This window comes from Pangasianodon hypophthalmus, chromosome 17 (assembly GCF_027358585.1).
Source record: "Pangasianodon hypophthalmus isolate fPanHyp1 chromosome 17, fPanHyp1.pri, whole genome shotgun sequence".
Lineage (NCBI taxonomy): Eukaryota > Metazoa > Chordata > Actinopteri > Siluriformes > Pangasiidae > Pangasianodon > Pangasianodon hypophthalmus.
In genome coordinates, this window is record NC_069726.1 from 14,467,327 (window position 1) to 14,492,564 (window position 25,238).

At 38.7% G+C, this 25,238-nt stretch overlaps 1 protein-coding gene across 2 annotated transcripts in view; it reads right to left on the reverse strand.

The window, feature by feature from the left end:
- The window catches only part of cadm2a (cell adhesion molecule 2a), a 340,430-nt gene extending 320,168 nt beyond the window's left edge, over positions 1–20,262 (reverse strand). For both annotated transcript variants that reach the window (XM_026942062.3, XM_026942061.3), the window contains exon 1: positions 19,961–20,262. In XM_026942062.3, the coding sequence (XP_026797863.1) occupies positions 19,961–20,021 (61 nt within the window). In that variant the 5' untranslated portion in view covers positions 20,022–20,262. The remainder of the gene's footprint in view (positions 1–19,960) is intronic.
- Between the last annotated feature and the right edge of the window lie 4,976 nt (positions 20,263–25,238).

Here is a 25,238-nt window from a genome sequence, read left to right on the forward strand (position 1 = left end):
AGCATTTCCTTCTCTATATAGCTTCTCTTGTATGACAACAATCATAATGAATTGAGGAGCTTTTTCAGAGGCAAGGATGTTTGTATACAGAATAGCTGTAGTCATGGTTTAATCATGGTTAATCATGGTTTAATCATTTGTTTATAATTAGTTTTTAAAGTGAATTTGAGTTTCACAGTTTCACTTTCCTAAAAAGGGTTTCTGATATTTTGTTTTTGTCCTGGTTTTATTAATTGCGGAAAAATGTCATTCCATTTTGTCATAGATTTTGGGGAGAAAAGGTGAATTTTTTTTTCAATTATCCTTTCATTTTAGGCATGAAAAAAGGCAATTGGTGAATCTGAACACAATTAATACCACTGCAAAGCAATTCTATTCTCTTGGTAAGGTCACAGGAAAAAAATCATAACACAGGGATCCAGTCAGAACTCCACGAGTTTCTGTTTTTTCCCCCACATCACAGAGCTGAAGGATGTGTAGGAGTATAGGCGGATGCTGGGACTAAGGCCAGGACTCCAGAGCTCTTGTGGGGTTAAGAGCCTTGCTCATTGGCACTATGACTGTAGACAGCATAAGCCTGGGATCGCACACACTTTGAGTGCTGCCTTATTCCCACTGTCCTGGAAACCACTAGCCATAACTTTACTATCTCATATCTTTAATCATAAGCCTACTACATAATCCCAGGCCAAGGCTGAGTAGTCAGCTATTCTGAGACCTAAATAATCACATCTTTTAGTGCAGAATATTGCTTTTCAAGGCACAAATATCTTGCTGGAGAGTTGTACTAAAAATATGCCTGATAAGTCATTCATTTTAATTGGCGAGACATAAAGACGGCTTTTGCTTTGCTATTTAATTGTGCATAATTAATGTATTAGCACAGTAAGTCAATACTGAATGAAAGTGAAAGGAGATAACACTACACAGTGCGAGGCAAATGGCGAGAAGCTGAATAAATGAAAAATGGATCGGGTATAAAAGCTGTTAGTCACAGGCCCCTACGATTAATCGGAAGGCCAAGGATGAAGAATTCTCCCACCGCTGCAATAAACTGGACCCTCAATTAATTTCATGTGTGTGTGTGCACGACCAAGTGGCTCGGGCATAGTTACAGAGGCCCGTGTTGAAGCAAAGCAAAGGATTATTCCTCTATTTGTCACCAAGTCTCATTCCAGGATTTCCTAAGCCTGCTCTAGGGATGATGCTTGCAAGAGATAGACACACAAACAACAAGAGACAGAGTAAGACAGACAAGACAGATGAAGGAAAGAGCAGGGGAGAGGAAGAGCAATGGAGAGACAGCGAAATTGAGCTGAGATAGAGAGCGGAAATTGTTGCTCAGTGAATGTTCAGCTGGGCAGATGATAAGGGTTAAATTATAGCTATCTGTAGCCACTGGTGCTGGCTGCCCGACTGGCTCGCATCCTTTCTATTAACAGTTGCAACTCCCTTACGAGAAATCAATGAAGCAGAACTTTTTCCTTGCTGAGACACATATCATTACAGGCAGAACACAGCAGACGTACCATCAGGTCACACACCGTCCACAACAGAGGCAAAGCCGACCCACCCGTGCCTCGAGTCTAATGAGGGTCTGTATTTGAATAAAATAGATCGAGGCAAGAGGCCAGAACTGAAAGCACATTTATCAGTCTCTAATCTCTGTTGCCTGAACAGCAGGCAACAAGCCCACCAGCAAGGGGCCAAAGCATCAGAGCCAGGGTTACTTTGGTAGAAGGAAAAAGGGAGCAGATGGAGAGACAGAGGAGAGAGAGAGAGAGAGAGAGCGAGAGAGAAATGAAGGGAAGAGGAGAGGGAGAAAGGGAGATAATTTCTTGCTGCTTATGTTTCCTTATGTCTGAGGAAATGATTTTTGATGGAGTAGACATCCCACCTGTTTTTTTTAAACATGAAGCTTAAAATTATGCATGAAACAGAAATGTCAGAAATTTGATGATGAAAACAATATTGCTAAATAATACAGAAATGGATCATATTTTTGTTCAACAAGGAACAGAAATGTGATGAAGTGAGATGTTTAAAATAAATTAGATAACACATTTAGGATTACCACTTGCTTTTCCACCAGACAGTCTGGTATTTAGGCTCATTTTTGACATTAAATTTGTGTTTTAGATTCCCTCCAATAAATTCCAATTTAAAGTGTTAAGTCCTGTGTGTACTGTTATACTAATTATATATATATATATATATTTTAGTAAAGTGTCTAGTAGTGGACTTGTGATATAAACTTCAAGATTATCTTCAAGCAAACCGTCCAGATAATTTGATATACCATCTATATTAGATAAAGCTGGGGTCTAGTCGAGGAAGAGTGTTTGAAAAAGCCTAAACTCAATCTTAAATCCCAAGTTGAATTAGCCCAAACTCGCACTCATGGACTTGCTGATTCTAAAAATAAATTAGTTACCTCAACCCCAGATAGGCCAAGTCACGCATTCAAGATGAACTTTAAAAGCCCTCTTTAGTCCTGAGCCCTGAGAATATGATCAACAGCCAAGTGCATTAAACTTTTTTCTACTCTATTCTCTATATTCTAAATTTTACCGTGTGTAATACCTCAAGTTTGTAAATGACTTGTAAAAGATTTTTTTAAGTAGTCATCTTAAGCATTTTTTTTCACAATTAGTCTTGTTACAATTTCAGCGTTAGTCATGGTGTATGATCTGATGGCTACCACACTGGACTTTTATTTGTCAAAATAAAAGTCAAAATTAAAAGTCTCTTATTACCATGATACCATGAAGTCGTGATATTTTTAAACAGGTTATCATATCATGAAAATCAAACCAAAATATCACTATAAGACTACAACATCTTGTTGAAGATCCCACTTCTGATTTATTCCCTCTTTGCTGTTATAATAACCTCCACTGTTCTGGGAAGGCTGTCCACTAGATTTTAGAGAGTTATGGGGCTCTCTGAAGTTATCGAGCTATGGGGATTTGCCCATTGAGCCTAGGGCTGAATGATTAACTGGCTTTATATCGAAATCACAGTTTGAAAGAACCAATAGCTTTATTATTATTGAGTGTCCTCTTAAGTTTTATAAAGGAAAATTACAGCCAATAAAACTTGTAGTTGACCAATCACCACGTGTGCTGTGCATGTTCAACAAAGCAGAACTATTAGGTGAACAAGCACAGCACTGAGTATTATCAAAAACTCGAAGCACTTCACCTGAGCAAGTGAGTGACAGCCAAGTGAGAGACACATGTCAGTACCCAAAAGAAACAGCACCCTGCGTGTGTCGAGCATTTAAGTGTTCTTTAAAAACAAGCACTGTGCAAACATGTTGAACATTGCAGCTAACTTGGCGAGGCAACATTACAAACCTATAACAGCATAAAAACATCATCGACAACGTGTCACGCCATATGACAGAAGCTCTGTGACATAATACTAAAGACCAGTTCACATCTGGACCTGTCACGTATCGCCCCATTCAATTCCAATTTATTAATTTTATTTTTTCACTCTCACTAATGAGCTGCATACCATTGAACATATGTTTTATATGCTGTGCACTTTATTTATTTACTATATTAATAAACTTTGTTCATAATTTGTAATTTTATTCATAAACTTTATAATCACAACTGGCAGATTGCTACAGACAAAATAAACTTAATAAAGAGAGCTCAAGAGCAAACGAGACTCAGCAATCTGAGTTCTTTTCTTCTTTGCCACTTTACGTCCAGTCTGTTGTGTTAGCGTCCTCTTCATGACAGTTTGGGGAAAAATAAAAAGTTTCAGTAATTAGTAGACTGGAGTGTTTGCTTGGCTTGGCTGAGAGTGGCCGTGGTTGTCAATGGGGAAGTAAAGGTAAAATATCTCAAAACAACAACAACAACAACAGAAAATCATGAGAAATACAAATTCACCTATTCATAACTGATGAATGCTGCCAATGTTCAACAATGCAGCTGGTTCAGCAGTGGTTCTAGTAGCAACCACATGTCATCTGAGGACCCTGAGGATCTTTTCATGGAGGAACAGGATTGTAATTATGTGTTGCAGATATGTAAACCACTAATCCAGGCCTGGAACTTAAATAGAAACAGAATGCTTTGAAAAATCGCAATGAGATATTTTACCCAAATCTTTCAGCCCTAATTCGGCTACAAGAGCATTAGTGAGGTCAGGCATTGATGTTGGGTGAGGATGCCTGGGGTGCAGTCTGCGTTTCAGTTCATCCCAGAAGTGTTCAGTGGGGTTGAGGTCAGGGCTCTGTGCAGGCCACTCCAGTTCTTCCACTACAGCCTTGGTAACCCGTGTCTTCATGGAGCTCATTTTGTGCACAGGGGCATTGTCCTGCTGGAAAAGGTTTGGGCCCCTTACTTCCAGTGAAGGGAACTTGTAATGATATAAATTGTTGGTTATATTATATTGCTACCTCCTAAATCGTCATTATTTCACCCAGAATGCTCTTCTACTATTTTTATCAAAGCCCTGTAACTGCAGAAGCAGGCATCACACATGCCTTCAGCCAGCTGTTAGCCTTTTCCACCTCAAACCCACAAGAAAGAACAGAGAGACAAACTTTTGATTGCCTGGCTTGCCTGGCTTTTGAGCAGCGACCCCCAAAGAAAAAAAGATGGCTATACACTAAAGACTGGGCCTCCATGGGCCCATCAGCTTCCCTCATCTGTGCTCATTAAGCAGACAGCGAGTGAGGCTACATGTGTGAAGAAATGCTAAGCTCTCCATAAACAAGCAATTACAGAGACGCTGCAACATCTCACAGAGGCCGAGCTTCACCAAGACCTACTGAAAGAAGCTAGTGAACCTTCGCTGGGTTTAACTAAATCTGTACCTTCAATTACAATGGTTCAGTGCTTTATTAAAACGGAATTGTGTGTTGTTACTACTAGCTGGAGGAACTGAAAGGTATTTTTTGGACGCATAATAAACACGGGCTGAACAAACAGGATTTGCTGATGTAGCAAGTGTGTTTATAGTGTGTGTGCACATGCAGAGAATGAGGTCAGTCTGAACACTGTGCGTAATCATGAGGAACAGGGTTTTATTTTTAGCTTGGTTTCAAAAAAAGCATTACGTTGGTTCGTACGTAGTGTTGAGATACACCAACCCAGCTTTACAGCAAAAAACTTTTTTTGCAGTTTATACATAACAGAATATTACTGTTCTGTCACAAGCACACACACAAACAATATCAATGTATCTAGAATTTTAGGGTAACTTACACTAGACTACTAAGTCATGTTCTGCACCAACATAACTTAAACATGCTATTTAAACATGTATGTTAAATATGTGTGTTGATATGTAATAATACTGTTATCTTATTTTGAAACATACTGAGTGGGTAATTTACTGCTTTTAGCAACATACAGTATGATTACACTTAGAAGGATCATTAAATAAATCTAATTTCTCCTCTTCTCAGCAGTAGTTAAAGACAATCAGGCTTGCATGTCATGCGCTAAGGCATTTTTTTCCCCCTCATTCATCTGTACCCTTCTAGTTTTCATCCCATTCAAATGAAGCAGACATTTTACACAACAGGGAAAAACAAGAGACACTATAATAATAATTAATAATAATGGCCCTGAAAGTTTTTTGACACCTTTTGCAATATAAACAACCTTTGTCACCTCCCAGGCAATCTGAAATGCAGAGAGCCAACCATTCATCATAGTCCGGTATGTTTGGAAGTGCTGAGGTCGTGTAACCTACCTGAGATAACTGCACAGAAGTAAAAAACAAAAACAAACAAGCACAAAAAACATTTGAAACATTCATGATGACTAGTATTATTAATTGCTTTACTGTGGCTTGTTGTACCTCATTGTGTAAAACGTCTGCTCGATACGACTGGGATGAAAACTGAAAAAGGACGCTAAAGAATGAGCGTATGAAGAATGAGCGAATATGTAAAGAAAAAAAAAGACCTTCTCTACCCTCTTACCACATGACCTGTAAGCCTGATTGTCTTTAAGGCTGAGAAGACAAAAAATTAGACTCATTTAATGAGGCTTCTAAGTCTAATTATAGGTCATGAAAATAAGTAAATTACACATGAAATGGGCTCAGTATGTTTAAAAATTGGGTAAAAATATTTATTATATATCATTTTTACTCAAATAGTGTAGTGGAGATGTGGGTGTGGTTATGTCGCACAGAATGAGTGGTTTATGTTTATATGTATGTATTGCGTGATTGTGACAGGACGTTGATAATCATTGTATATAAGCTGTCTATAAATTGTATGTGATATATATATTTGGATATACCGGAATATTTAACAGTTAGTGGTACATTTTATGTTGGTCTTAGAGAGAGAGTCTATTTTGCACAAAAGCTCATAATGCCAAAACCCAACCTATATCTGACTATAATTCAATCTTGAGCTCATTTATCATGACATTTCTTAAGGCCTTTAAGCCCACTGATAAATGTGAAGGAGTTATAGCACAGATCTCTAACAAAGCCACTTCATCCAAAAATAAAATTAAATGCATATCTGTATCATAATCTCCTTCTCTGTCTTGGATCATAACAAATACCTCCAACGCTCAACTAAAAGGTCAAAGGTCAAACGGTCAAGCTCAAGGTCAAAAAATCCAGTGCCAACTGAGAACTCTAAGAACTCTTAGAACTTCTGGGAAGATAAATGATATTTAATTACATTTCACTGCCATAAACACAGCACACAGAAGACCATGAGACGAGAATTACACCGATTATAAGTGTTACTCAATATATTAACATCTTCAGTGGGCGGCTAGTTCTGACAGAAACATATAGTCATGGGACATCAGAAGTGTAAGTACAGCAAGAGCAGAGCTGAAAGCCACTAACTCAATTCATACAGACTGAATTAGATCACCCATGAGGCACAGAGCAGTGGCGAGCTGGGAAAAAAGGCTGGATTAGTCTGGGGCTTTGAGTCCAATCATGACCAATCTTAATCACTTATGAAAGCCGCTTCATGTGGCTCCACACGTAAGTGCCAGTTGTGACCGTTCAGATCCATTCGCTATCTCACTTACAGCTGAGATGCAGCTAGACAATGAACAACAGGAAACAAAATTCGGATCAAGAGACAGAACACAATTATCAGTAACCAGAGGCCATTTTAAGAAATAACAGTGATGTCCATGTGTGCACAGGCTGACAAAAATGAAGAGGGTTAAATAAAGGACAAGATGGTTAGAATGCTCTATTTATGACATGTTCATGACAGAAGCAAGATCTGGGACTGTATGTACAAATCCAATCAAAGTAAATTTTAGTCTTAAGTGGCAAAAAAAAAAATCCTGGGAAATCAGGACATGTACTTCTTCACTCAGGGCTAAGAATAAGAGCAATACACAAAAATTCTTTAGTCATAAGAGATCTCTTGAACAGGTGAGTATTTAGGAGTGATTGAGAGGTGTCTCACACTGTTAAGAGTAGTGCAAGGTGACAGCACTGAGACAAAAATGATGTGCACGCATGGTCTCAGGAAAATGGGCTACAATGTATTGCAGGATGATTCAGTCTTCATTAAGATGTACCAGGTCAATCACAAAGTAGTCCTTTTCTGTTCACAGGTTTCATTAGTAATCAAATACAAAGCAATTCTGTCTGACTAAGACACTATTTCTGACACACCGCTTCTGACTGCTCTGTTTATCTGGTCTGGAGAGTAAAACTGTTGAGCATGCAGCACAAAGGAACGTGTGGATTGCAGATAAATAATTTTAAAAATATACAATTATATAAACAAATAATTAATAAAAACAAATATTGATATAAACTGCATGGTTTTTCATACAGTCAGTCTATTTCATTTGTCTGGCTTCTTGTGATTTTTTTTTTTAAATGCTGTGATCTGCGTCTGGAATTGCCATCTTTTCTCACGATTTTTTCCTCACACTTTTCTGTGTACAAAACAGCTGGATATGACGGATTAATTGCCTTGACCACCTCCTGGCAAATCATTTTCTTATCCTGACTACTCAGACTGAATCCAATCTACCGTCTATGCTTTTCCTTTATTTTTTTCACCAGTGCAGCTATAGGGTTTGTATTTGGGTCAAGAAGGGTTTGCCTCTGAACTGAGAACAATTAGATATTATCACTTAAACAGGATAAATCTCATACACATTTCACAGTAGCCGCAACTGTCTGTCCTCGGCATTATCAGTGGAAGTGTTATCATTGAGACTTTGGCTTATCAAATTAATTTTTTTTTTCCTTTTTTAGAATTTATATAAATCTATTTGCCTTATGAAAAATGACTTATTTATTATTATTATTATTATTATTATTACTACTACTACTTCTTGAACATTAGGTAGAATAAAGAACAAAGACTGTGCTTGCATATATCCTACTTTTTCTTGTGCACTTGTGCTTTTTTTGTGTCTAAGTAGACTATTTTTATGAATAATTCTTAGAAACTGTGTAAATACCAGCCCTGCAATAAGTATTGCACTCCTAATAAGCTAGAGAGGTAGGTATCTGATATCCAGCATAAACCTGAGCTTTGTGCTATATTGTACTAAATGTTTTTTCTGTCCTAGTAACACAGAGAAGAGACTTCTTTTGAAAGACATAAAACGTCTAGAGAAACATCTAATCAATACGGAAAGCCTGCAGTTGGGCCCATTTACATGCTGTGGAGTGTTTGATGGATCAGCGCTGTGGAGATGTGAGAGATGGTTTGGGGGTTCTAACAACACAACACCATGCAGAGTTATTAACATTACGTGTACTCACCTTATTGTCAGCTGCTCTTCAGCATTATAAATCTTTATAAACAGGGGTGTGAAATTCTGCCTGGGCCACATCAGTAGTTTTGTGAACTTTTGAAGGGCTATACACTAAAGCTATTCATTTTTTATTTTCATATGAAAGTAGACTAGGATAATTCTAGGAAAAAGAAGAGCAAACAGAAAGCATTCACTTGTATGCACTATCAAGTGATAATAATTATTCTACTGATTAAAGGTTTTTTTTTTTTAAATATATACTGTATAAAAGTTTGTATAGACTAGTCATTCATTATTCTCTGCTTCGGGCATGTTGACTAATCAGAGTTGCGGGAGATAAACAGTAATACAGATGGTAAGGAAATGCAGGTTGATTGAAAAAGCAGTCAAATGTAATATTTCAGACTAGATTAAACCAATTCTATAGTCAGCAGCACATTATGTAAGACAAAGTAGGATGTACTGTGTGTATATATATATATATATATATATATATATATATATATATATATATATATTTATATTTATATATACACACCAATCAGCCATAACATTAAAACCACCTGCCTAATATTGTGTAGGTCCCCTTTGTGCCGCCAAAACTGCTCTGACCCGTCGAGGCACGGACTGCACAAGACCTCTGAAGTTGTGCTGTGGTATCTGGCACCAAGACGTTAGCAGCAGATCCTTTAAGTCCTGTAAGTTGCCAGGTGGGGCCTCCATGGATCAGACTTGTTTGTCCAGCAGATCCCACAGATGCTCGATTGGATTGAGATCTGGTGAATTTGGAGGCCAAGTCAACACCCTGAACCTTTTGTCATGTTCCTCAAACCATTCCTGAACAATTTTTGCAGTGTGGCAGGGCGCATTATCCTGCTGAAAGAGGCCACTGCCATTAGGGAATAACATTGCCATGAAGGAGTGTAGCTGGTCTGCAACAATGTTTAGGTAGGTGGTACGTGTCAAAGTAAAATCCACATGAATGCCAGAGCCAAGGTTTCCCAGCAGAACATTGCCCAGATGCCCAGAGCATCACACTGCCTCCACCAGCTTGCCTTCTTCCCATAGTGCATCCTGGTGCCACCTCTTTCCTAGGTAAGCGACGCACACGCACCCGGCCACATGATGTAAAAGTGATTGATGTGAAAAAATGTGATTCATCAGGCCAGGCCACCTTTTTCCATTACTCCATGGTCCAGTTCTGATACTCACGTACCCATTTTAGGCGCTTTCAGCGGTGGAGAGGAGTCAGCATGAGCACTCTGACCGGTCTGTTGCTACGCAGCAAGCTGCAATGTACTGTGTGTTCTGACACCTTTCTATCATAGCCAGCATTAACTTTTTCATTAATTTGTGCTACAATAGCTCTTCTGTGGGATTGGACCAGACAGGCTAGCCTTCGCTCCCGTGCATCAATGAGACAACCGGTTCACTGGTTGTCCTTCGTTGGACCATTTTTGGTAGGTACTAATCACTGCATACCGGGAAAAGACCCCAAAAGACCTGCTGTTTTGGAGATGCTCTAACCCTGTCATCTAGCCATCACAATTTGGCCCTTGTCGGAGTTGCTCAGATCCTTACAATTGCCCATATTTCTTGCTTCCAACACATCAAATTTGAGACCTGACTGTTCACTTGCTGCCTAATATATTCCACCCCTTGACAAGTGCCATCATAATGAGATAATCAATGTTATTCATGTCACCTGTCAGTGGTTTTAATGTTACGGCTGATCGGTGTGTGTGTGTGTGTGTGTGTGTGTGTTTGTATATATATATGTATTTATATATATCATTTAGCTTTAATGTAAGATTTTCACTTTGATATCACTTTGTATTAACTGCATTTATATTTTTTGCCTTAATTATGGAAAAGATGACTAGTCGACTAGCCCACTACTTCTTTTTTAAATTAGGCTTACTGGTGGACTAATAAAACATAATAGTCATACAACCCTTTATTCAGGCTATCTGTTGATCAAATATCAGAAATACCCCAGACACATTTCTGAATCATTTCTAAACGTGGGTCTGTATTGCATCAAACACAGCAGACAGGCGTTCATTTTAACCAGCATTTCAGTGCCAGAAGATGTGATATGAGCCTTCGTGCACAATACAGTGGCACGTGTATAATGCCGGTAGTTGCTATGCTATGGGTCTGGTGTGATTTCTAGATATTACTGGCCTAGTGTGAAAATGTTGAGTACTACAGGCTGTCTCAGTATTTTTCATTGCAAGTTTCTGTGGACTGAATAAAATGAGGCAGCAGGCCGTAGTTGGCCCACAGGCTTTGAGTTTGACACGTGTTTGTAACCATTATAAATGCATGACTCTCTCTGTCTCTCTCTCTCTTTCGCTCTCTCTCGCTCTGTCTGTTTTTTCTTTGCATATACCATTTCACTCTTCAAAACAAACTCAAAGCAGCCTTTCCCCACAGGAACATGTGAATGATTCGTCCTACACTGATACACACTTTCACTGAAGTTTATGGAAAGAAAGGTCAAGTTGTGCAACATTTTCTCTTGGATATTTGAATGCATTTGAAGTATAACTTTGAATCACTGAACTTAGCTGCAGAATAAACAGACTCCTTGGTCTATGAAAATTCTGGGAACATGGTGCAGTTTAGGCTTAGATAAAATAATTAATTGATCAAGAGCTAATTGAGCCTTAGATTGATTATGTATTAATTGCCGTTTACACCACAGGTTCTTACAGGGTTCTCAGTCAAACATACAGGATGGTGAGATGAAGAGTTTATTGTGTTTAAAATCATTTGGAATGTGTCACGGCTGCATGTACAATAATTTTTTTCTACGTTGTATTTATAGCATTACACTTCACCGGGAAATCAGCAAAGCAGGAAGCTTTTCAGGATATGGCAGAGCTGGCAGAAGATCCGTCTACAATTGATTGCTAGTTTGGGTGTGTACTGTGTATGTGTTTGATAATGAAAATGCGTCCTGTGCTGTTGCTTTTGCAGTATACTATCTGGCTTTTGTAGCTAGAAATTTGACTGGACGCTAGGTTGTTTTTAGTTCACTGTTCAACTTAAAGTTTAAATTCAATATGTATTTTATTGCCTTTCATATTTCAAGATGAATGTTATTTAGAGAAATCTGCAACTGAGTCATTTTGAAATAATTATGACAATATAATTTCAAAAATGCCAATGTAAAACTGTGCCAAATCAAATATGTGCAGACTAATGATCTGCTGTGGCGACCCCTAACGGGAGCAGCCAAAAGAAGAACAACATTCATATATAGGCATTTATATCACATTCCATTCTGTGAGTTACTACAAACACTACACCTGTCAGCAGGCTAAGCCCTGTCTTCTGTAGATGTCACAAAATCTGTGTCCTGCATGGATGATTTTTCCAATTTGCAAAACTGTACAAATGTAGCAAAATGTAAATGTGGACACATACAATGGCATATCACAGATGAACAACGGCACTGTTGACACTGAGCTGTTGACACATCACAAAAATGATGACTCCAGACCTAGCCAAGTGAGAAAGTAAAGTTCTTACAAGTGGGTACACAAAGCAAGAGGCTCAGCGAATGTGTGGGAGACAAAATAAGCCTCCAAATGCACAGTTTTCTTATTTGTTTGAATTGTGAGTGCAGACATTTTTGCTCTCAACTGAGAATAAGCCACATACAGGTAATGTGCTAGTGACATTACACCACTACTGGCCTTTTAATTACCGGCAGATGATTAGCTAGACTAGTTATCATGGTGAAATTAAGCCTCTGAATAATATTCATTACGCCCATTGATTGATTAATAACTTTATTGTCCATTTCTGGAAACTTGCCTTTCCCTAGTTTATTTGATTGATTGATTGATTGATTGATTGATTGACTGATTGTATTGATTAATTGTATTGATTGATTGTAGTTAGTTAATTAGTTAGTATGTTTCTCCTATAATAAAGGATGCATCCTATGCAGGTCAGATTTGTGTCAGTTGGATGTGACCCTAACTTAGCCATGGTATGTGAACATGGTATTTCTCAAAAAATTAATCAACTAGACATTCAGCCAACCCTCTGCATACACTAGTTTGCAGAAATACACAGATAAAAACAGCCTTAAAAAGTCAACTTGGCTTTTCTTTATTCATAGTATTTCATGGTATTGATATGTATTTATTAATTTATTCATCATTCTCCTGCAAAGGATTAAAGATTCAAACACTACTTATATATAAACATTTTTAATTACCCTGTTTGAATCTTTTTAGAAAAGGATAGTAGTACTTGCATGTTATTTATTTATTTATTTATTTATTTATTTATTTATATTTATCAGGTAGTTTTCTACAAATGTGCAAAATAATGCCAGTTATCTATTAGGTAGGTTTCTAATTAACCAGCTGATTTTGCTACTGATTTCCTCCATTCCCTTCATTACACAGTTTGTAGCTGTCTTTCTGTAAAGTGTTTGGTCGTGTGAGAAAAACACTTTTATGCTTCATCAATGAAATGTTAATTAAGTAGGAACACTTCACTCTATAAAACTCTTTAGAAATTATGGAAAGTAAGACATTCTTCTGTATCTGACAATAAAAATATAAACAGGTATGTGTGTGTAGTGCTTTGGCTTTAAACAGTGAGCAAGGAGGACTGATCATGTGAAAATGAGTAGGCGTGCAATGTTATGTGTGTGTGTCTGTGTGTATGCACACTTCGGCAGGTGCACGGTCCCCGTAGCTTCTGATTAATTGATTGTTTGCTGTATTTGCAGGTGTTAAATTCCATCTAGCAGAGGCAGATGACCGTAGGAAACCCTGACTGCCCACACCACATGTGAAACAGAGAGATAGAAGAAGAGTGGAAAAGCGTGCGACTCAGACATAACACTGTACACGTTGCATGCTACACTGATATCACCAGCTCCAAGGTAATATGCTGGTGCAGAAACCTAGTAAGACAGAATAGAAAAAAAATATTTTTCAGAGCTGTTGAAAGTGTGCAGTATGTACCTGTGAGTAGCTTTGTCATTATTTACACAAGGCTTTCCATTTGATTCATCCATCCACCAGTGTGTGACAGAGAATTTAGGTCTGTTTATCGCGCTGCCATTTAATGATGTCCTCAGTGTGTCTCCGAATATCATTAAGCCTCACATTAGCCAGCAGCAATATTGGGCTTGTGAAGCAGAAAGTTTAATTGTCTCGCTCCTTTATGTGTCCAGCTTTAAACAATGTGTCACTGTCTATGCGTAGAAGAAAAGCTGGCTGCTACAGAGGGAGTGATGGTCAATGGCAGAGGCTAACAGATTTCTATAGGTAATCCAAGGCGTAGGCGAGCCGGAGGCTGTTATTTCAGGCCGTTTGATTTACTGACCCTCTCTGCCGTGGACATTTGTTTCCATCGCATGCCTGCTTTCATCTGGCTTCGTCAATAAACGTGATTGATTGCCCAATCCCGCCACAAGCCCCTGTAGCAGGTATTGCCTTTTTCTGAAAGATCATGTTGGAATAAAAAAAAAAAGAGTAGATCATTTGCAAGAGAAGATCACTAATTCTCCATGAAATCATCATTAAAACAGCCAAATCTACAACAACATCTGGAACATAACTGCTCTCTTTCAGGTCCAGTGCTCCAAAGTCTCATTTTGATTTCATTTTCCCAGGGTCACATCCTCTGGCTATGTCTAATATTGTTTTTGTTTTGTCTCTTTGAAAAGTTATGACTTATAAAATGCCTGAAAAGCTCTGTCTCAATAATGGTTATAAGACATGAAAAGAAATGGCTTCTATTCAAGGCTCTAGACGAAAGACCTTGTCCTTCAATATGCTGATGTAAAGACTTAGACATGTTTGTGGGAGGTTTATATCCCTTTCAGACTTGAGACTTTTGATGTTGTGATAAATCTGTTAGAAACTTTTCTCCAATGTATATTTTTTAACAGCGACTTCACTGAGATTGCACAGATGCTATGGGACCAACCAGAAAAATCAGATAAACCACAAAGCAACAATAATCAAAAAAGCTTATTTCTTCTTTTTTTTTCCCATAGAGGTAAATCACATAGCATTCTAACCACTTTGCCATTCACCAAGCATGACTGCTTTAAATCTAACTTAGATTTAACAGTGCTCCCAAATATAGGGGAGCACTGATCTGATACTGAGTGTCAGTATTAGGGCTCACACTAGCCTGAAACACTGTATGATTATCAGATTTGATTTAGTTTCCCATCTGATCCACTGATCTACTCTGTGCCATGAACACTTGAACATAATCACAGGACACAACTTATCTTAATGTAATGTGGTTAGATGAGGCAGGAAACAAATCAAAGTTTGGATCAATAAACAGGAGGGCAACATCAGAAATGGATGAGTCACAATCCATAACAATTATAGGCATGAGTCACAAACCTGGAAGCAACAGGAAGAAGAAATAAGTAACTCAGACTGGCAGCGAACAAGAATAGAAACAACAGCACAGAAATATGCAGACTAATTAAGGGCTGAACATAAAACAGGTGCCCACATTAGGGAAACAATCCAATGATAAGATAGAGGCGAAGGCAGTACTGAAGTACTGAACTGTACTAGACTGAACTGTACTGGACAATAGGAAAATTACTCACCGTGGTGGGAACCACAACTAATAGTGAGAGGAGTATTTCATGAAACTTAAAACATGACGCCATCATACCTTCATGCCACTTCCATTACTTGGCTAAAGAAACTTGGAGACAATCGGTTATGTGTCGAGATGTAGTTATTGGATGCAGAGCTCTGATATGATTACGACATCAAAAATTGCAAAAGTGGAATTTATCAGTTATGAATGTTGCAAAATGCACTATTTCACTTTGGAGTATTCGAGATCAAACTGAAAGGCAGACTCTGTCCAGGACATTACTGTAGGAGGGAGAAAGGTGGGCTTAGTGCTGATGACAGTGAACACTGATGTTGAATATAAAAGAAAAATTCTCTTGAAGAGGACTCGATGATGCCTCCGCCTACTTTCTGTTTTAACTTTCCCCAACACCTGGAAGAACAAAAGAGGGCCTTTGATCATGGGAAATCCTGCCTGATCACAGCTACACTGGCACATTATGGGTGAGGTAGGGGGTGGTTCAGAAACCCAGATGCTCAGAAGAGAGAGACAGAGCAAAAGAAACATGGACTGAAGAACAAAAGAGAGAAAGATACAGACAGACCAGTACCTGTGAGCCATTCGGAAACACACAGAGGTAAAAAGCAAGAGGATATTCACCTGTAATCCTGTTCTCCATCCAGTTTAATCAACCAAGCAAACACGTAGGGAGCGCACAGGGAGAGGGGCCATGCGCCCTATGTCTCTTTGTTTTCGAAGGAAGACAGAGGCTATTCCTTGAGAAATAAACACCAAACAAAAGCTCGCCCCAGTCAGGCCACAACGTGCCTCTCTATTTCTCACCTGTCTGATCACATTCACCTGTGCCGATGCTCACCTGCACACACACACACACAGTTGCTGAATGACAAAGACAGAAGAGCAACGATGAAGAAAAAGCTATTACCTCCCAACACACCCACACGCTCACTCACACACATATAAAGCTCAAAAGAGCCAGAAGCTGTTCAACTCGCATCTGCCTTTGCATTTGTCTTCACTCCACTTGTCGATAACCAAGTGTCATCTACTGTAGCTCGAAGGACAGGCTGACCAGCCGCATTTGGCTCCACATTTCCATAATATTGTGCCTGTGAATATGCAGAAGTGATATAAAAATTGAGAAAATCTAGTCTGGTGCATTCATTCATCTTCAGTAAGCACTTTATCCTGGTCAGGGTCATGGGGGATTCGGAGCCTATACTGGAAACACTGGAAATAAGGCAGCAATACACAACACTGCAGGATCCCCTGCACACACTCACACCTAGGGGCAATTTAGAGTCATCAATCCACCTACTGACATGTTTTTGGGAGGTAGGAGAAAACCATAGAACATGGAGGAAACACACAGAGCCACTGGGTGAATATATACACCACGTAAACAGTAATCCAAGTTTAGGATCAAACCAGGGACCCTGGAGCTGTGAGTTTGGAGCCACGTAAATAAATTAAATTGCACATAAATCTAAATGTGTGCAAAGAATTCTGTCATTTTCCTGTTTAATCCATTGTGCAGTACGGCTGTCAAATTTAAAAATGTGCCTGTAAAATGTGTGTTCCAATCATAAATACGTGAAAGATTTAATATTCTAATGTATTTGAGTATTAATGAGTCTATAATTTCATATTCACCAAGACAATGAATATTAGCAGCAGCTCTACACTATGCATTCCTATTGTATAAATGTGAATTTATTGTTCTCAAATATGACAATGTTATAAAAATTAGAATCATATTCAAATATAATTCTAACAGTCCAGCACAGAACTGTACCCAGTCAATAGGGGCTGGAGAAGGAAGCTTGGATTTAAGATATTCTCTAGTCCCAGAACGAGGGAGGGAATGGCGCTTGTGCCTGCCACATGCTCTACATAAGCACGACGCTCATCAGCACCTGGCTGCAGTTCTCAGCTCCGTCTGCCTGGACCTGAGTTTTATAACAGAGAAAGGAAAACCCATCCGTACAGGTGGCATCAATAATGGATGCATGAATGTCAGCTGGGGCTCGCTGGCTGCTGCCACAAGGTGCTGCACTGAAATTGAATAGGAAATGCTTGGTCATAGTTTAGATACGAAATTGTACTACTGTACATGCCATAATTATTTGGCACATAAAATGGCACTGTTATGAAGCTGAATTTTAGCCAAAGCAGATAGTTTGCTATTTTGTGAGACCCAGCTGGATTGTGACTTGCTTAAGGCATAGTCGCAGTTCTTTAGCGGCCTTCCTTCTGTGAGAACAAAGACATTTAGTGGCTTCCATTTTTAAATATGTGGAATGTAAACTATGAGTTTCACGAAGTTACAGAAGCTCTTAAGCACCTCTACAAATCAGCACACAAATTGTTTAGGGCTGCAACATTCTTATTCCCTGTAAAAGGCTCATCCTGGCACTAACGACGTGTGTATGTGTGTGTTGCTGTGGGTAGTCTGAGCCGAGCTGGGCTTCAGCAGGGCTCGGTTGGCCGCTCTAACTCGGCGGAGCAGACAGGCTGATTTACAGGCAGTGAGAAGGCTCTGGGAGATCAATATGTCGCTCCACACAGACAACTCATTAAAAATGCTGCCTTGAGGAATGTGCTTAATTATCTGTGATTATTAATGGACCCTCTTCTCTAAATGAGCATCAACATGCAGCTCCAGGTATAATGCCAAAAAACATGCAGCGTCACATGCATACATATGTGCATGTACCTCTCCATCTCAATCTCCCTCTCACACGAGCAAACATGAGTCACTCTTCATGCACGGCAGCATGTGTCCTGAGCACACAGATGCCTGACGGAGCCTTGAGTCGAGATGTTTGATATGTAAACAGTTTGCGACAGTAGGGTCGTATTTACACTCATTTGAAGGATATGACATATGAGACAGATTACATGCATTTCGACTGATCATCACAGCTCCCTGTTAATCTCAGTCAGGGATATTGGATGTTATATAAGAAGACGGGTTCATCAGATCCGAATTGGTTTTCGTTTTCTTAAACCTGTTCAGCATTTGTCAGATAGAAAAGCACATGGGAGTCAAGGTCACGCAAACAAGTTGCACATAAATTTGGTTTGCTTTCATATATATATATATATATATATATATATATATATATATATATATATATATATATTCTGTTTCATCATCATTTTCTTCTTCTACTTCTTTTTTTCTTCTTGTATTATAACATACTGCAGAAAGTTAAGGACATATTGGTGATTTAACCGACAGTGGGGAAAAATGTTTACCTTTAATGTCAAAGACACTGATTTGTGATGTGACCACGCCCATTGACTACAATGACTTGTGTGGTCACGCCCCTTGGTAGCAATGACTTGTGTGACCACGCCCCTTGACAACAATGATTTCCCCTGACAACAACGCCACTTGAGGTCAGCTGAAGCTAGATATCCTACATATCGTCACCTTTTCAGCAGTATACACTCCTTTAACACACACACACACACACCTATTGATATCTCTAAATTCACTTTTTTTTAAATAGAGGAGATGAGAAGACTATTATTTTTGTAAGGGCAAAAAGTTATGTGAGGTCAGGTAATGTAAAATATTTGGGGAATATGGGGGAAAATTCTTATTTAATGACATCTAATAGAGATCCTCTAGATCATTATAACTGCTTTCACTATTCCACCGATTTCATTAAGCAGCTATTAACGCAGGCTTGCTTTAGTTTGCCTTTCATTTTGTGCTTACTCTGTCAAAAAGAGGCTACGCCAAACCGACAGGTCGTGTGGCTGGGTAAAAAAGAAGTAAATATATAAATAAATAAATACAGCTGATGCTACTACGACCCCAAGTGATGGAAATACCATAAACGATGGGAACTAGTTTCTATTCCAACCGTCAGTGTAACTATAATGGGAAAAAAAAAATCATCGGCATTGAGGGGGGTCTTAACATTTGCGCACCATTTCTGCATCTGTGTTGAGGCGGCATCAGTTGACTCCAGCACTCTAACCAGTACAGAATAACAAAACTACACATTATAACTAACAGCCAAAAGAGGAGAAGAGAAAACAATAACCATGGTTCTGGTTAAGCATGTAAACAGACTACATTAGCAGTGCCGGTTTATTTTAATGCATGTTCCTGCGGGGTATTAATGAAATGAAAAGACTGCTCATGTCATTCCCAAAGCCTCCATTCAGCCCTGAGGTAACTTCACCAACCCGATCATCAAATACGCAAAGTTTTCCTGAGCTTGAAATATCAATATGCGCTGCCTAGGAATATAAAACATGAGTCAGTGCAAGGCAAGCGCTGAGGCAGGATGACTTTCCACCTGGGCTTAGGGGCTCAGTGATGGGCACTTGGATAAAGATCAGTTCAATACCTCTACTCGGATAAAGCAAATAATGCACTACATGTATGTATATGTAAATATATATGTATGGACATGTACATGCGTGCGCGCGGGTGTATGCATGTGCGCGCGTGCGTGCGTGCGTGCGGCATTCCTGTACACTTCTCCAGCACGGCGCGATGCTGAGCCAGCTTCCTCGAGACAGTAACAGTAATTACAGCAAGCCACCGTCGGGTGTAGGGAAGTTGGAGGCGCGTTTACCTTTCAGCAGGATCCCGCAGATGCCGTACAGGGCGAGGAGCATGTGCTGCTTGCCGAGCATGATGTTCGCGTTCCAAACCGACGCGCTCTGGTCCCTTCGCTGCTCCCTCCGCGCTTATCCAGGTGTGCGCCGCGATCGATCCCGGCTCCTTAGAGCAACTTCGCAGTCCCAGCACCACGTCGTTTGTGGGGTTCGGCGAAAGAAGTGAGCTGTGCCACCGGAGGAGCGATGCTCTGGCTCGCAGCGCTGCGCGGGAGCGTGTGTGCGTGTGCGCGAGAGTGCAGCTCTGTGCCTCTCTCGTTCCTCTCGGAGTGGGAGCAGCCGAAACCACGCCCACGCGGCTTGACAGAGCGAGCACGCTGACCAATCACGGGGCGTGCAGCGATCACACGCGCGACCTGCTACACGTGCATGCAGAATATGATCTTACAGCATGCTCTTACAGATAACATAAAAATGAGCTCTAATAGATGAATAATTTAGCAGATTACAGGCAGATGACAGTGTGTGGATGGCTCTTCTTTATTTCTCTGCTTTGGATGTCTCTGGTGACCTCTACTCTTTCTGTCAAAGGGCACACACTCTCATCACAAAGTACTAAACTGTTCCTTTCCTTCTCACTAGTATACCTCTTTTGTACCTTAATGTGCATCTTTTACATGGTAATGTGAATGTAGTGTACCTTTAAAAATGATTTAAGGTACAAAACTGGACCCTAAGGACACTAATGAACCTTGAATTAGCTTTTAAAAATAAAAGATACACACTAAATGTACAAATGGTGTACCCTTGAGGACACGACCCCAGGCACAAGGAAAGGTACAGGATATAGTGGTGCCCTTAAGTAAAAATCACATTCACTTATGTTTACTTGAGTTTGCATGTGAATTTCCATTTCCATTTCCATTTAAATGGACGCCCTTATCTAGAGCGATGTACAGAAGTGTGTTGTGGTCTCTATCAAAACCACTTCCTCATAGTATTTCACTGGGTCAGGGACTAAGAGTACCATCTGTATGACAACCCTGTTGGGGAGGTTAGTGCAGTATGAAAAAATGATTATTTTTTTAAGGAAAGTGCTAAGACTCACTGAAACCAAGCAAGCTAGGGTGATGTGGTTGGATTCCATTCAGTTTCTTTGACATTATAAGAAGATGTACAGAGAATGTAAAACTGTGCAGCTTTAGGGTATAACATGTTGTGTTATACATATTATGCATGTAATGACGTGGAAAAATTGTGATCATGTGAGTGTGATTTTTCCATAAGGACACTACCATAGCTCTGCTTTAAACTATAGTCAGGTGTGCATCATGCATCATGGCCATGCATGTGATAAATTAAAAGTAAATTTATTGTGTATAAAAGTCATATGGAAAAAACCCATGCAAACATGCATGCAGAAAGTCAATTACACATGAAGTCAAATGTGTGAATCATAATATATGACGTGTGTTAAAACCATGTGTGATTATTCACAGGTGAAGTTCATGTGACCTACCAAATATATATGGTTGGACAACATATTATACCATATTTGCCTGATGCTGTGACCTGCAGACGCTGAGCACAGCTGACTGCACCTCATCATCTTGTTGACTACATTATACTGTGTAATGAAATACACCTTTAGGCAATGTTTATCCCGTTTTTGTGCACCTCTGCCCACTGTATCCACAGATTCCTGTTCTTGGCTGAAAGGAGTGAAACCTAATGTGGTCTTCTGTTATTGTAGCCTCAAGCCTCAATGTGTGATGTGTTTGTGTTCTGAGATGCTTTTCTGCTCACCATGGTTGTAAAGAGTGCTTATTCGAGTTACTGTAGCCATCCTGTCAGCTCTAAACAGTCTGGCCTGATCTCTTTCAAGGCGTTTTTCACTGCAGAACACCCGCCTAGTGAATGTTTTTTTTTTTTTTTTTTTTTTTTGCTTGTTTACATTCGGTGTACACTTTAGAGACTGCTGTGTGTGAAAATCCCGGAAGAGTAGCAGTTTCTGAAATACTCAAAACAGCCTGTCTGGCACCAACAACCATGCCACAGTCATTGGGATCACATTTTTCCCCCATTCTGATGTCCAATGTTAACATTATTTATTTATTTATTTATTTATTTATTTATTTATTTCAAAAGTGTATGTCAGTTCATTCATGGTATTTATTAACACCTAGAGCTATATACATCTTTCATGATATTGTAAAAAGTCAGCATGATTTCATCTAGATCAAAAAGTTAAAAAAAGAGTAGATTAATAGAAAATTAGGTTCAATGTATTCATTTTGTTCAAGGTTCAAGGGTTCAGTTTGTCCCTTTTAGGATCTATGTAAAACCCTGTGACAGACAGTTTCTGTTTCAGAATGTTAGAACTATAGCTTCAGAAAGCTAGAACTATTAAACAACCAAAGAACCTCTTTTCTAAATCTGCAAGGATACATTTGGGTTCATTAAAATCATTTTCTTACAATGTCAGTGAAATCAGGTTAGTGATAACAAGAACAATTTTCCTATTTAGTAATCAGAAATAGTAGTATAGTATGGCACCATGCTTTTAAAAAAGGTATTAACAAGAACAATGGGGATGCCTCCACTGCCAACAAGTCTAGTCCTTCTGTACATATGTACCTGGGGGCAAAGGCATAAAAATAGTTTGCTGCTATTTTATAAAATAATTAAAGGAGTGTTTACTGGTGGGTCAAAAGGGCCACCTTCTACTGCGATAGGATGCGCAAGTGGCTCACAGTATTGAAAAACTGTCTTCATACTTGTATTGCTTTTGCTAGTTTTCCATTCATCGTCACAAATTATAACTTTTTATTCACGGTTACATCCTGTAATTAGTTTTGAATATAGCCTCCAATTTAGGCATATAATGTAGGTAGGAAATACTGATATAATATCTGCACTAGCAAGTGCACAGACATAACCATAATTTGCATTATAATTTAAGTTCATAATACACTTTTCAACTATTTTTTAAAAATTTATTTTTACATTTTATTCAGCAAGCTATTACATTTATAAAAATTTGTCAGATTATCTAAATATACAGCAACAAAGTACATTTTGTTCAAATCACTTAAAAAACATTTATCTTCTTTTTACAAATTCATTTAATATTTAGTAATTATTTTATTATTATTTTATATACATCACCAGAAAGCACTGAATAGAAATTTGATGACATTTACGGTCACATGACCACAGGGGATTTTTACCCACAAGGGACTGTTCAAGCAGGTCAGACTTTTTATGTAAACGCACAGAAAAGCCTCTGTCCTGTCCAAAACTGCACTTTGTAAAAGAAAATGCCTTTATTTGTTTGTTTGTTTGTTTGTTTCAAAAGCTTTTCCTCTTCCTGTATTGATGGCTGAGGAGTAATGCAACTTGCCCTTCACACATCCACATCTAAACCGGTGCCTTACACAGTTTCATTTCCGTGCAGTGTTTTTCACATGCTGGTTGGCTGCTGACAACAAATCAACCTGTTGTACAGATAAAACAAGATACATGAAATACATATCTGTTTATAGAGCATCTTGTTTTTTTTTTCCTTGCTGGTATGACAAATCACCATGCTGTTGAGTAATCACCACATGTTAAGTCAGACTGTTACTAAGGAATTTACACTTTTAACATTTTAAATGCAAAGCATACAATCTGTATATGGAAATACTGGGTGCATTGCTGGAAAGATTTTCTTTCTTGCATTTGTGAGCTCCCTTTAGGCAAGACATAAGATGCATGTTGATTTAGGATTAATTATTTTTCAAGCTAACATGAAATTATGTTAAAAACTGCCTTCAAGTCATTAATAAAATGCATTTTCATGGTCATTTCAATTAATAACACAAAGATTGTACGTGCTTTTCCTTTTTTTCCACTTTATCAGGGTTTTCATTCATAATTCTTTTGCTGAATACATTTAGGAAGACTTTATAAAAATATCCTTTCCCCCTGTAGAGTGTCACACTGCTGCTGTTTCTCAATCTAGAACACTGAATACATGCCACAGTAACAGATTGCCCCTAGGAAGCATCTCTGCCATCTGTGAGAGGGCATGCTCTGATGACATCTCCCTACTGAGCACAACGTACTACAGTAACTATATAACACAGAGAGCAATAAAATGTGTGACTTTTTTTTAGAGCACTCTGAATTAAGCATTTGGCAGTTCTGGGCTGAGTAAGTGTGATCATCACTTCTAAATGGTAGAATGAGCATTCCACTGAACACTCTATCTATCAATTAGGACCATCTTAACTTTATGATGCTTGTGGCGAACTGGAAACTTTTTATGTGTATTTAAATAGAATAACTGATTTATTACCTTGCAAACACTAATAAAAATTAAGGAGCCAAAGACGCAAGAGCAAAACTAAAAACAGAAGAACAAAACCAAAAACATCACAACAAATATGAAAACACAACAGCAGAATCAGAAACACATCAACATTAACTCAAAATGGAAAGAGTAGACTGAGAAAAAGGGAATATGTGGTTGGTCAGATTTATGAGAATATATTATGTATAATTTACATAAAAATATTAAGTTTCTCATCAAAACGTGAATTCACATGCTTGCTTATTCTAAACTTAATGTAAACAAGTGTCTAATTACTAGAGTGAATTATGAAAAGTAAGCATGTGTAATTCACACAGTATTAACATAAACCAATTACATTTATTACGAAATCTTGCGAGGATGTTGGCACTGATGTGAGCTGTAACTATATTATTCAATTCATGCAGTTAACAGATGTGCGGTAGAATAGCACAGCAGTAACGTGACTATCACAAATGTTGCTGAAAATCCACAAAAAATCCACAACACAGTCAAAGCTGTGCAACCTGTAAAGTCCCCATAACAGACTGATCTCTTACATATGCTAAACCCCTCAAGTATGTCAATTAATAGTCAGTGTTGCCATTTCTTATTAATGAAAAAACTACAATGGTAACATCAAAATAACTCATGAAAAAATGAACCAATCAAAGCAATTCTTTGGTGCAATTTGGCAAAAAGGTGCTGGACACCAAAATAGATATAAATAGAGAATGATTAGTTGCATTAATGGAAAAAAAATAACTTGAACAAGAGCAGGAAATGAAAGTGGTTAAATGGTGGTAGGCGGAATGAGTGAAGGGTTTAATAGGGAGAAAAGAGCTATGTAGGGTCAAATGAGCCACTCTTATGCAAAAGTGGCTGCTCACTTGTAAGCACTCCAGGAGGAACAGCTGTATCCACTGGCTGGTGGACTTAGTAGACTTAATATATGCAAA